At 43.3% G+C, this 14,187-nt stretch overlaps 1 protein-coding gene across 4 annotated transcripts in view; it reads right to left on the bottom strand.

Moving 5' to 3' along the window:
* pax5 (paired box 5) overlaps positions 1-10,749 on the bottom strand; it is a 50,197-nt gene extending 39,448 nt beyond the window's left edge. For 2 of the 4 annotated variants that reach the window (XM_034533957.1, XM_034533959.1), the window contains exons 1-2: positions 10,578-10,749; positions 3,738-3,922 (exon numbers count right to left, since the gene is read on the bottom strand). In XM_034533957.1, the coding sequence (XP_034389848.1) occupies positions 3,738-3,780 (43 nt within the window). In that variant the 5' untranslated portion in view covers positions 3,781-3,922; positions 10,578-10,749. The remainder of the gene's footprint in view (positions 1-3,737; positions 3,923-10,577) is intronic. The other 2 variants (XM_034533956.1, XM_034533958.1) reach the window with 1 other exon arrangement.
* Positions 10,750-14,187: the final 3,438 nt, after the last annotated feature.

Genomic DNA, 14,187 nt, shown 5'->3' with positions numbered 1-14,187 from the left:
ACTTATCTGTGTATTTACTGTTGGCATTAGACGTTCAGACTCTCATCGTCCTCGGGGTGGGTGATGGGGATTATGTGTTTCTGAAATTTATTTATTTTCCCCGAGCCCATAACTGTACTGATAGGGCCGAAACGCAATAACTTACACATTCTATAGAGGCATTTGTTTATCGGCCACTGAGGCTATAATTCTCTAAATAAGCAGCATTAAAGACTAAAAAGTCTTGTGTTCGGAAATGGTGCCTGGACAGTTTTTATCACTATAACTGGGGAAAATGGCAAGAAATTGCCTGGCATTTGTTAGGAGGAATACATTCCCCTTTCTAGATAAAAGAAAAAAAGAAGTACTTTCTTAATATGTCACCTAACAGAAGAATTCAGGGATGATGTTCCCTCACAGCTGTGTGAGTTTAATGACAGAGGTCCAGCAATTCCTCACACTGACCAAACAAATTAACCACTCGCTCCCGGAAATTCAATTAAGGTTGGCCAGCTCCTGAGGTTTTGTTGCAAATTAGATACAAAGATTCTCCCAAATGAGGGGAGGTGGGAGGGGGGGGGGGGGGGGGGGGGGATTAGGGTTTTAAAGGTGTTTCTGTAAAGACTGAGTCTCCAGAGGCAGCTATAGCTTCTTCTTCATCCAGGGGGGGAAAAAAACGGATGAGAGAGGGACAGAGACAGCCAGGGGACCCGGGGTCATTATGCAGCCCCCATGTTGCATTTTTATTTATTTATCCTTTTTTATATATAGGAGCCGACTAAAAAGCCCAGCGCCTCCTTAAATGTTTGATTGAGTCACTGTTTCCGGGAAAGAGCAAAAAACAGAGATAAAGCAAAATATATTCGAGCTCCCCCATCCAGAAAATAAAGTCTATTAGGCTCTCTGTTTCTCTGCATTCCCGTCTCTCTCTCTCTCTCTCTCTCTCTCTCCCTCCCTCTCCCTCTCCCTGTCTCTGTCTCTCATCTCTCATCTGCCTCGTCACGGCCTGACGATTCAAAAATAAAGCAAAATCGAAGAAATCGCAAATAAACGCCACCGGTTCTCTCTCTCTCTCTCTCTCTGTCTCTTGAATAAAAAGAAAAAGTAAAAAAAGAAAGAAAGAAAGAGAGAAATAAAAGAAATGACTTTTGGCTGAAAACCTGTTTATAAAGTTGTCCCGCGAGAATACAGATGAAGCACAATTTCTCGAGTGAGATATGCCAGGCGTACTATTATTTTTTATTTTTTATTCTTGAAAGGTGGAATAATTAATATTCTGTGTCTGTGAAGTGTGAGTCAATGAGTCGTGTTAATAACGAACGGTTGGAATTATATAAACAGTTTTACAGCGATTCCGGTGAGAGAAAGAAAAAAAAATTACGTTTTTAATTAAAAAATATGACTTAAATGACAGCATTTAAACAGTTTTTATTTCGTGGACTGTGGTCGGATTAAATATTAGTTTTTTTTTTCGAAAACCTGTTTCTTCTTTAAACTCGCGAGATCGATCACCAAGGTAGGCCACAGCCTCGCCTGCTCAGTATTCAGCATGCCAACATTACCATCACAATACGTGATTATGAAATTCAGCTCATTATCATCACAATTACCTGCTATAGATTTATTTGTTTTTTTAAATCATCTCTGCTATGGGTTGTTGCTCATGGCTCAAAGCACGCTCCAAACTTATAAACAAGCATATAATGAGTGATTTGAATCATGTGTATTTATATATGAGGTATGAAGTCTTTTTATTGCCCACATAAAAGACTACAACCCGAAATAAAGCAACTCAAAAAATAAAAATAGAAAAAAAACATGTGGCAATAACTGCCAACTGTCAGGGGTGAGCACGCGCACACCACGCAAAGGAAATAATACATTTAATGTTATGGAATTAAGAAGAAAAAAAAGGTAAAGCAAAAAACTAAAGTTGATGTTGAACTTTACACACGCGCACACACACACACACACACACACACACACACACACGGCAACATTTCCACGCGTCACAGTCGATTCAACCCAACCTTTCTCTCTCTCTCTACCTCTGACATTTTTTCGGGTGTAATCGTTTTAAAGCGTCTCCGGGCTTTGACATATATAACTTTAGCTCCGCTGTTACCGTCAGCACCGCGGTTCATTGGCTTTGGCGAAACTGCAGCGAAGAGGAAACGGGATTCGTTCTAGTTTTTTTTTCTTTTCTTTTTCTATTATGTGTGTGTGTGTGTAGCTTTTTTTTCTTCTTACTTACCCAGCCGGATAACACACCGTGGGAACCTCTGTCAGTCACAATATGTATGTGTGTATATATATATATATATATATATATATATATATATATATATATATATATATATATATGTGTGTGTGTGTGTGTGTGTGCGCGTGTGTGTGTGTGCGTGTGTGTGTGCGTGTGCTTGCAAGGCGTTTATATTCAGCTTTTAGATATAGAGGTCAAATATTACGCCCAGTGCCACCTCCATGCAAGTATGGGTATTAAACTCACATTTCTCTTCTATAAAAGCATTTTTTTAAAGGCCACCAATAAAGGTTGAAGGTTGAGAGTACACGCTGTTTTCTTAATGAAATGATGTCCTGTTATTCGGGCCTCTATTTGGAGCTGATTGAGACTGAACATTTGATACTAATTTCAGATCATAAATGTGTAACTTAAAGTCTTCTGTGCTGGGTCAAATGACAGAAGTATTTTGGATATAAACGCTGCAGGGTTCTCCGCTGCTGAAGTGTCCTTGAGCAAGAAGGCACCGCTGCACGCTGCAAGGCCCGACCGCGGCGCGCGCTCCGACCCGCTGGGCTGTGAGAGGAGGATCTCCCCCGCGGGGGATCAACGGGAGTCTCACCTTGTTGTGAGCGCATAAGACCCCCCGAGCACGGACCTGCTTCCCGCACACCTGTGCGCGTCCGCCTGACGTGGTTACGTGCCAGAAAACACCGCTGCTGTTTGTGGATCGAGTTCAGCTTTTAGTCATGCTTTGTTACCCCACCCCCACCCCCACCCTCTCTCTCTCTCTCTCTCTCTCTCTCTCTCTCTCTCTTTCTGACCCCTGCACCTCCTCCATAGCAAACAGCTCCACACACAAGGCACCCGACAAATATAATATAAATATATCACATCAAATCTAGGCCTGCATTGTCTGCATTTCAAAACGTTTCATAATATAAAATAAACCAGCTCAACCCCGCGCCGCGCGCACAGATTACAGTCAAGATACACCTGTTTGTTAAATGACTGCAGGGGTCAAGACATACACATCAACAGTCAGGATAAATAAACCTCTGCATATATCAGATGATATCCACATGTTATACAGCAAAGCATAGCCATATTTTAAGAAGTCATTAGAGCAACCTGCATGCCCAACATATCAGAATATGTGCTAAAATATAGAAATAAATAATTAACTTGCACAGCAAATGTTTCCAACCCAGGCTGTTTTGATATATAAAAAGAAATGGATGCAGATGAAATCAATATCAACATTTAATTAGCAAAATGCACGTGCTTGTAATATTGTATGCATTGTTTAGGATTTGTTCATGCCCTCTCCGTAAGAAAAGATTATTTAGGACCCCAAGTAAGAATGTTTTTTTTTTGTGGTTATGATTGCACACGCAAACAGAGTTGTAAGCGTGTGTGTGTGTGTGTGTGTGCGTGTGTGTGTGTGTGTGTGTGTGAGAGGGGGGGGGGGGGGGGGGGCATGCAGATGGGGAGGAATATAAACGCGTAAACTTACTGTGCATTGCAGCGAACGGGTCGTGCTTACAGTGGATCTCCATGGTGAAGGTGGGGGGCTGCAGAGCTCCCGGTGCGATGCAAAGGGGGGGCTTTAAAAAAAAGGCCACCCGGACGCCCCGCTTGAGTCGGCCACCTCACTGGAACACCGTGACCTCCAGTAAATGGAGAGGGGCTACCGGTTCCCTTCAGAGAGCAGGGTTTTATTTTCTTAAATAATTAAAACAAAAAAAGTAATTGTGTACTTTCGCACTAATATATACTCATATACATATATATTTATATATATCTATATATATATAGATATATATATTAAAAATAAAATATATAGAAAATGGGAGGGTTTTTTTCAGGTTGAAGGGAGAGAAGAAATGGCGTCAAAAAAGGGAATCAGAGACGGCCTCCCTCCCCATGGGGACGGGACACCGCACCGGGTCTGCTCTGGGGTCTCCAAAAACCAGAGGAGGGAAACCACAGCGATGGAGCTCATTCCCTCACCGAGTCGCCTCAGCCCAAGGGGGAAACAGATTCAAACTTTCACCCACAAATTTTTTAAATAAAATAAAATATGGAGAGCAAACAAAGTAGCCTCCCTCCCTTTTCTCTTCTTCTCGCTCCGCTGGCCGTGACCCCTGAACTGCGACTTAGCCGATGAAGAGGAGGAGGAGGAGGAGGAGGGGGAGCTGAACTTTCTCCTTTAAGTCTATTACAATATTTAAAAAAAAATGTTAAAAAACCCAGTTCGAAAAATAAAAAAAATATTCTTTACAAATCCACGGTTCGTTTTCTTCCAGCTTATTATTAGCACGTTGTGTTTTCTTCTTGTCCTCCGCGGGTCGCTTTCACATTAACATTTGGTAATCTCCCATCAATAACGCGCGTGAGAGCGGATGACTGCTCACATCTTGAAGTCTCATATCCACCACGGCAAATAGAAGAAGAAGAAGAAAAAAAAGAAGAAAAAAAAAGAAAATACAGGAAAAATTGCACAGCGGGGGAGAGAAAAAATAATAATAAATGAACTCTCTGGTTTGAGGAAAAAGCTGCTGAGTTGTTATCCTGTGAGTGAAAACGAAAGGCAGCTCTTGCTCTCTCAGTTATCTCTTCCCCCCCCCTCCCCTCTCTCTCTCTCTCTCTCTCTCTCTCTCTCTCTCTCCGTGTTGACCGGGACTCGCCGCACAAACGTGTTGGACTCCCGCTTCCTCAGTGACTTTTCTTCGCGGTGGGAAAAAGAAAACAGCCCAAATTCAAAAGCAATAGTTTTCTCCGCGCTCGCGCCAGAAACAGCCCACAAATAAAAAGCCCCGTCCAGAATGTCGGTGTGTAAATATGTACATAAACAGGGGTTGTTGTTTTTTTTTCCCCCGTCGAACCGCACGGAGAAGAAAACAAAAAGCTGCCGGCGCTGCGGGCGTCCAACGGTGGGCAGCACGCCGCGTTTCAGGACCTGTTCTCGTGCGGACAGCGCCCGCGCTCCCAAACCCCTGGAACCCTAACCCGCGCGCGCCGGCCCAGCTGCCCGTCACTCACAGCGGCGCCAGCCAATCGCATCGCGAGCTGCGAGCTGCACCCCCCCCCCCCCTCCCCCCTCCCCCCTCCACCGTACACCGCGTCATCCGCGAGCCCCCTCGGTAGAAGCGGGCGGGGAGGAGGGGGGTGTGGGCTGAGCGCGCCGATTGGCTGCTGCGAATCCCGTGTGGCCAATGACGCCCCCCGGCGTGCGCTGTCCGTCCGCCAATGGGGAGCGACGCGGGAGGCTCGGGGAGTAAATGATCATATGTTTAATTTCAATTAACGAAGAGGAGAGAAAAAAGGAGAAAAAAACTAAACGCCTGTATACCCATTTGCGCTCAATTTATTCATGTCAATATTAAATGGCTAATTAATTGAGTATTACAAAAAAAAATGAGGCTTAGTTGCAGCAAGGCTTTATAAAAGAAGGGGAATGCTAAAATAGGAATTATTCCTCTGTTACATGGAGGGAAAACAGGCCGGCATGGTTTTAAAGGGCCACGGTGTTCTGGGACATTTCAGCTTCCTGTTCCTTTCCACTGTTATGTGTGCAGGCCTGCAGAGCTGTCAAGTGTTGGGGAAAGAAAACAACAAGAACAACAACAGCCCTCCTTCAACACAATGCTGTCAATCTTTAGCTCGGGGAGGATCGAGAGACAAACACATGAAACATGCATTTCAACTCATTACTTAATTGATTGCGGATCTCGGACAGATTTTCTAATGAAATGCAATTGGCGAGCTGCGCATGTACACTCCAAACTGAGAGAGAGAGGGAGAGAGAGAGAGAGAGAGAGAGAGAGAGAGAGAGAGAGAGAGAGAGAGAGAGAGGGGGATTCATTACGTGTTAGTCCCACCTGATTTGAGAGGGCATATCTCAGCCTCGCCCCTGTAATATTAAACACACAAATAGCCTAAAGCATGAGCCAAATTAAAAAAAAGAGAAGAAAAAAAGGAGAGTTGTTATTTCCTCATTTTGTCCTGTTTCTCGACATTTAATCATTTCAGGTCCTCGGTGTTTACACTGCAGGCACGCGAGGCCACCCGATTAGACCCATTATAGCTATATGCACAGAAATATAATCACGCGTGTACATAACACCATAAAGACAAAGTATCATTTGGGCTGGTTGAAGTGCCTCATGAGCAGCAACACTAACTCTGTAGTTTGCATGTAACCCTCCGAGGGACCTAGATGTTTGATGTACCTCAAGGCGATGCTGCTGAAAAGGTCAATGTATGATGTTACCGAGCCTATTTCATTTATGATTTTTGTGTTTGTTGATTTCTTGTGCTTTTTTTCGTTTTTTCGTTTTCCATAACATGCAACGTCAACCCCTGGAAAACTGGTTGCCCTCATTATAAAACAAATACATTTATTATTTTTCATTCTGATTATTTGTTACTCTAGTTATTGTTTTCTGTTTAAAAATAATTTAGCCAGAGAGTGAGAGTTGTTGTTGCTCTATCCCTCTCTCTATCTCTCTCTCTTCAGTGAGCCAGCGGAACCACGAGGGGGCGTTCAACCTTGGGGAAACGAGCCAGAGCGCGTGCACGCAGATACACACACACATGCATACACGCGCGTACGGAAAAAAAGACACGAGGGAACTTTTACAGGGAATTTAAAGAGTCTTTAAAGCAGTCCAGTAAGGGACACCTAAACGAACCCACCCCCAAAAATAAAAGCACTTGCATGCCCGCGCGGGATCACCGTATCTGACATGTGATTGTGATCCGATAAATAAACCACTCTGCTTCTCAAACCCCGAATATGACTTCGCTGGATCCACGTCCCCATGCTTTATAATCTCGCCGACGGTAAAGTGCTAATCCTCATTCATATTTCAGCCTTTACCGACGTGTCATCATTTCGGGGTTCTCAAATCTGACAGATAGCAAGTTGAGTCTTTGTTTTTTTGGACATAAATATATAAATATATAAATATATAAATATATATATATATATATATATATATATATATATATATATATATATAAAACAAAACACAAGAGCAGAATACAGTGCATACATTTAAATATGACATTTAGACTTGGATCAAGCACGAGAGACCAGTGCCACCTCACCATGTAGGCCCCGAATCAAGCAAAGGAGCCAAATAACACTGCTCTGAGAAAAACATCTTTTGACTATTTTCTTTTTTTATATATATTTATACATATATATTTATATATATATATATATGCATTTTACAATATGCATCTTTATGTTTACAGTTTCTATTCTTCTATTTGTTTTTATTATTTCCTCTTTTTTTTGTTGCATTGACATAGTATTTGGCTCCGGGTGTCTCCATGGGACACAAACGCACAATATCTCAAATATATCCCATATCGCGTGTTTTATTTCATATTTTTTTCCCCGTCTTGCACGTTGCTCGTTCTCCCTCCGCAGCAGGTGTGTTTACATTTTATGTTGTATTTGTTGTCATACAGACCCGAGCGCTTTCCTAGAAGCAAACTGAGCCCTTGTCTCCTCCGATTGGCAAATTAAATACATAAGCAATTAAAAACAACAACAACAAAAAAAGAATCCAAACACAATCAATCATGTATACAAATTGTTGTCGCTTTAGGGTTGAACATTTGGAGGAAAAAAAAAAACTTCCATCAGGGTAGGAAGACTTTAATCCGGGGGTCCAAACACATTACCATATTTCATTACCTCTCCAGTGTGTGTGTGTGTGTGTGTGTGTGTGTGTGTGGGGGTATACTTTTTTTGAACATTAGTAAGAATGCGGTTGAGTTGCGATAATCATTTGGAGGCAAATTGGAGGCAATGTTGTTGTTTAAATGCTCCCCTCTTCCTTCTCCCTTGCCTCCCCTCCATCCTCAGGAAAGCTCCGGCTGTTTTGCTTTAATTCTTCCGCCTTTCTTTTTTTTTCTCCTCTCTTTTTTCTTTTTTCTTTACTTACGCCCGAGCGTCGAAACGAAAAAGCAATGAAAAATTAATAGCGCATGTTAACTCCACCAGCTCGTTTATTACACGCCGGCTGACTGTAAACATAATGAGAAAGCTCCCGTATCTCTTCTTAAGTTTGCATTCGCTTAGAGAAAATATATATGTTTATATATATAAAGATATATATCATTAATTAATTAAAAAAAGAGTCGTCTCTGATAAATAAAATACATGGAGTGGAAAGAGAGTGAACCGTCTTGGACCCGAGGTGGAACTCGACTCAGGTACTCTCTCTCTCCCACTCACAGGCCTGATCAAACGGACCTACTGGTTAGCGTTTGTCTCCATGGTAATGCAAGTACAAGGTCATATAACACCACACCTCGCCCTGCATGTAGGGCACTTGAGGTCAACGCGGAAGCAGGCTGTATGCCATGTGAGGTCATCTCATCACTCTCTGTCTCCCCTCCCTCCCCTCTTACTCGCCCCTCTGCCCCCCACCCCCCACCCCTCTCTTTCTCTCTCTCTCTCTCTCTCTCTGGCAGCTTTTCTTGGGGTTTCTGCAACATCAAAAAGCTCATTTGGGCCGCAACTCTCACATACTGCATGGATGTCTGTTTGGTGACGACTTGATGCAGTTATTGCACGTGACAAGAAGAAAAAAACACATTATGTTTAGGTCAACAAATTGTGTTGTTGTAATGAAGGGGTCTGGTAGTAAAATAATAATTCAACGTCATCCACTGGCCCACTAGCATCCATACGGGGACTGAAATGGTGGAATCCGCTTATTGGGGGGGGGGGGAGGAAGGGTCTCGTCAGATCACGCTCGCTCTCTCCTTTGTACCCCGAGCACGTATCTTAAAGTGAGAGGAAATGGAGAGGCCTTAGGTATGGGCCCCAGACCCTTAAGACTCCACACGCCAACGCAGGGAGAGACTCCTTTAAACTCTGATTTCCTCAGCGGTTAAAAGGTTATTAAAAGGTTATTCACCAATTTCTACAAACCCCATTGCTTTCACCGTATACCAAGGGGCAAGGCCCCCTTCCACTAAAGGACCGCAAAAAGGGGGTATTATTTGTCTTACAGACCATGGGGCATTATTCAATGATATATCCCCCAGAAGGCTGCACGCAAGCTCGTTTATTTCCATTATGGGAGAACACACATTTGAGAACCAAATGCAGCCTGCACCTCAATTAAAAGGTGTTGCTTCATTGTTACAGGCAACCAAGAGCATCACAATAGCACTTCTTCTTTTTCTCCCCCAGTCTGGAGTAAAAGGATAACAGCCCTTTGAGAGAGGATCACCTGCCCGCCGGTTCTTAATGACAAACGACGTTTTATCAATGCTGACGCAGCGGGCAGCGATATGAAATGATGTGGTATCCGTTGGGTGCCATAACGAGGTCGATGGCCGGATCCATCGCTGTACCAGAGCCCCGCTGGTTTATGAATAGGCCTATGCGAGATGAACCTGTTGAATAGAGTAATGCAGGAAAGGGCCACACGTGGACTCCTTTGGAGAGTTGTTCTGGACTCAATCGGACTGCAGCTTCCAACTTTTGTTCCATAGAAACACGAACAAGAAACTACCAGCTTTTAAATTCTCAAATTGTCACGGTTCTCATAACTCACATTTAATGGAAATGAATAAAAAAGATGATTAAACTGCCATGAAATATGAACACGTGTGCGTAAGTGTCTTTGTCGTGCCAAACAAACACGCACAAACACACGCACACACACACACACACACACACTCACACACACACACACTCACACACACACACACACACACACTGCTTTGTATTATAAGGGCCAGTCAAGGTATCAGTGTGCCTCTCTCAGGTGAGACCAAGGAGGTCAGGATGTGGTGCCAACCCAAAACCAACAAGTTCAATCACTTTGGTTTCTCATAACAGATAACAGTGCCAACCAAAATTCAAATAGGTCATTAAAATATAATGACAATAATAATAATAATAATAATAATAATAATAATAATAATAATGAATAAATACAGCTATTAGCATCAAAATCACATTTTAAACTAGAAAGAAATCATTAATTGCAAAAGTCTCCAGACCTTTCTTTTCAAACACAAAAGTTTCCAGTAAATTATCATGACTCCAAAAAGTTGAGATCAGACATGTTGATAAGTGCACTCGTTCCCCATATCATTTGCCATGCAGGACGACTTCAGAACACTTTGAAATACTTTCAAACACCGCGCAAAAGTTTTAAAAAAAGAAGCATTTCGATTAACTTCGATTAACACAAATAACTTCCACAACTTCTATTTGAAAACAACAACAACACAGCAACTAACAAAACGTGATTTACTTTGTTCGAAGAGATCAGTTCAACTCAGGAAAAGTGAAATGGAGCCGGTGCGACCCTACCTGCTCTCCCCAGCCGCAGTGCAGGACTCTTGGGCCCCTGGTCCATGTTGCCCGGTGAGAACAAGGGGAGGCGATGACAGGGGGAAAAAAATAAAAAGGAAAAGAACAAAAACTTCCCCCCCACCCAGTGTCTCCCTTTCTTCCTCTCTCTCTCTCTGACCCCCCCCCCCCTCCCCCCTCCCCTTTCTCTCTCTGGCACTTCTTCTCTATCTCTCTTTTTTTCTTTCCTACAGTAGTTTTGGTTTTGGGGGCGAGTTATATGTTGAAATAATTCGACCCTTCCGCTCCCTTTTGCGCTCCCTGCAAGTGCTCAGTCAGCTGCAACTAAACGCTTTAGGTGGAAAAAAGGGCTTCGGGCCGGGGGGGGAGGGGGGGGGGGGGGTTGATCACGCCGAGTAAAAGAGCCGCACTCTCAATGTGCGCTCATGTCCTGTCCTTCCACCCCCCGCACAAGCCTTCACACACAAACACGTTCACGTACACACACAACACAGAACCCCCCCCCCCCCGCGCCCCTCCCCTTTGCTGGCATCTGTTACCAAGTTCCACTTTACTAAACTTTCCGCCCCCGCTCCCCCTCTTCTTTGATGTGAGATTCATTTCCTCTGGGACTCAAGATATCGCTCTGGAGGCGGATGGATACGTTGCGCGTAATGCCAGTGCAGGCGTACAGCTCACGAGCACAAAGTTCATGCTTAAGTGTATTTATGTCACGTGTGCTTCCAGCAACTTCCCCCCCCAAAAGAGCGCTCACGGGAGTTGTCGCACGGTGCTCTTTACGCATTACGCGCGGTAGTAGCCGTCGAGCAGGTGCAAAGTAACACTTTCGCCCCTCTGCTGTCGGAGTGTGTAGTCCTGTCCCCCTCATGCACGCGCACTAATTGTTTGTTACAACAACAACAATCCGGTTGTTCCCTGTCCCCGGCTCTTGTTCAACACCTGTGGTGAGCTCCTAACGTTTCATTTAAATATTCATTTGCCAACTGAAAATGTCCACTCATACTGATACTGGCCGTTTTGTTCTACTTCCCATCGAGAACTTTCTTCTCTGGCAGATCATGGCAGTCGAGATGTGTTCTTCTTTGCCTCCTCGTTTGATCAAAAGTCAGTTTGGACGGCCTGTGCTGTGCAACACAGGACAGGGCCTCTGAGTCTATATAGTCGAACACAATAATAATAATAATAATAATAATAATAATAATAATAATAATAATAATAATAATAATAATAATAATAATACAAATAATAAATACATCCCCATCCCTATTATTTTAAGGTTACAAATGCAGGCGGATGTGTGAATATTTGCAAAGAGAAAAGCTACAAAACAATAATAATAATAAAGTATATCAGGAATCTCGTCGTTGGGAGTGACATTTTAACGAGTGCGTCCAGATGTGCGCGTGACCCGGAAGTGAGAGACAACAAACATTCAGCGCCACAAGACCATAGAACGGACCCGGTGGAAGTACGTGACCCACGTGATGTGAAGGGGGGGGGGTCCAAACAGTCTCCGTGTTTCGTCCACTATACTTCTCCTCCCTGCCGTCTAGTGTCTGTCGTCCAGACAGCCGCGGGTCTCGGGGTTCACGCGCAGCCCCCCCCCCCCCCCCCCCCCCCCCCCCCCCCCCCCGGAGACAATTGAGTGCGGAACAAAAGCGCGAGACAGCGACCCATTTTGCTCCGCTTGTCGCCTCGCGCCGCGACACCCCGCGACCCTGACCTCCGGCTCGCGCCCGTAACATCCGAAACATCAATAGTGATGTTTCCACGTGGGGCCGGCGGGGCAACGTCATAAAAGGAGCTCGCGCTCTGACCTGCAGGCGGACAAACAGCCACGGACTCATCTCTCATCCTTTGGACCGGTGCAGGGCTCCTTCACCTCCAGCAGGACGGGATGCGAATCAAACTGTATAATATGGCTGCGTTCTACAGAAAAAAGACATATTTATTATAACCTCCTGTTGTCCCTGATGGGATTTGCTTATCATATATTGATATATGGCTGTTTTTTGTGAGAGTTAAAGTTGCAGCCTTAACTCTCTGCTCTCTTATCTTGAATCCTCGGCAGTCATTTTTTTAAAATAAAAAATAAATAATTTACAGGCCCAAAAGTTGAACCTGTATTGCATCGCCTTAGCGGCGGATTGTTCCGTGTATTTCATAAACACGAGAAACTCGCAGGGGAGACCGTGTGCAATTATTTGCCATTGAGCTATAGAAACATACAGTTATTATATTGTGCAAGTTTGAATTTAGCTGATTTGTTAAGCTATACACCGAGGGACAGGAAGGGGAGGAAGACATTATGGATATATCTTTATTATAACATTAAAGAGACATATACGATTAATAAAAGCCTTATTTAATGGAGCTTTACCTGATAATTAAGTAGAGTCAATGTGAATATTTCTGAGTTTCTTGACATGAGCAGCACAACTATTTTGTTTTATTTGAATGCTCTAAAACTGATATTATTATTATTTTAAATGCTTTCATTAATAATATTATATACAAAGAAATTATGTATGAATTCATTGTATGAATTTGGAGTATTTATCAAAACATTAATGTATATATTACTTGCCTTTTTGAGAGGTAATGGGTCGACTTATATTGGGATTGTATTAATTAATAATAATTGGAAGATTACACATTACTTTATTTCTCCAATAGTTTTTCCAGCCTCCTTTCATTCGCCTCCCGCAGCCTCGGGGAAGTGTCGCTTCATATTGTTTGCCTTCTCATCTCCCCTCCAAAGAATTCGCCATAGTTTAGATATTAATCATCACTTGTTTGTTTTTCAGCCCCGTGCTAATTATTGTAATAGGGGGTGGGGGGGGGGGGGGGGGGGGGGGGTGGGGGTTGGATCGGTGACCCGCGCTCTGACCGAGCGGAACCGGAAATAATCGCATTAAAGCGCGAGACGGGCGAGACCTAAAGGGGCCGATGAGAACAACAAGTAAACACGTAAACACAGGGGGAGCTGCTCGGTGTCTCTCCGGGGCTTCTGAGGCCTCCAGCGGCCCGTTTGCGTCACGGAGAGTCGGCTCGGAAAGGCCTCACTTCCACGTGAGTGTGGACGAGAGACAATGCGGTGTTCCCGTGTGGTAATCCATCATCACATCTGCATCTTTCTTATTTTTTCATGAGCTATTGAAGACATATCCAGAGCCTTTATTTAAACGTAAAAGTCACGTCTTCAAGTATCATCTGCACAATGTACTACTTCAAATATAAAAAATAGTAATCTTCTCATCTTGTAGGATTGCCCTATTTTATCAATCATATAATATTATTAGAGACAATATATTATTTTAATATTATTATTAATAGAGCATTGGTCATGGAGCTGCTTCAAAGTGCATGTTAAATTCTAACTGCTGCAGTTTAATCTACATATTTCCTTTAGCGATAAGCTCATCATATATCATAACCCCGTTGATCTAGTTGGCAGCACTTGTAGAAGGAAAAGATTGTTTTTGGATTATTATTATTATTTATACAAATCAGCTTGTCTTCAAATGAAGGGAGGACTATTTGCTTTTGCAAAATTGGAACATTGGAGCAATTCACCATCTATTCTTGATTTTTAAATCTCCCAAGACTC

The sequence above is a fragment of the Cyclopterus lumpus genome, chromosome 1 (assembly GCF_009769545.1).
Source record: "Cyclopterus lumpus isolate fCycLum1 chromosome 1, fCycLum1.pri, whole genome shotgun sequence".
NCBI classification, from domain to species: Eukaryota; Metazoa; Chordata; class Actinopteri; order Perciformes; family Cyclopteridae; genus Cyclopterus; species Cyclopterus lumpus.
Note: the sequence above shows the minus strand (reverse complement) of the source record. Positions and strands in the feature narration are given on the sequence as shown.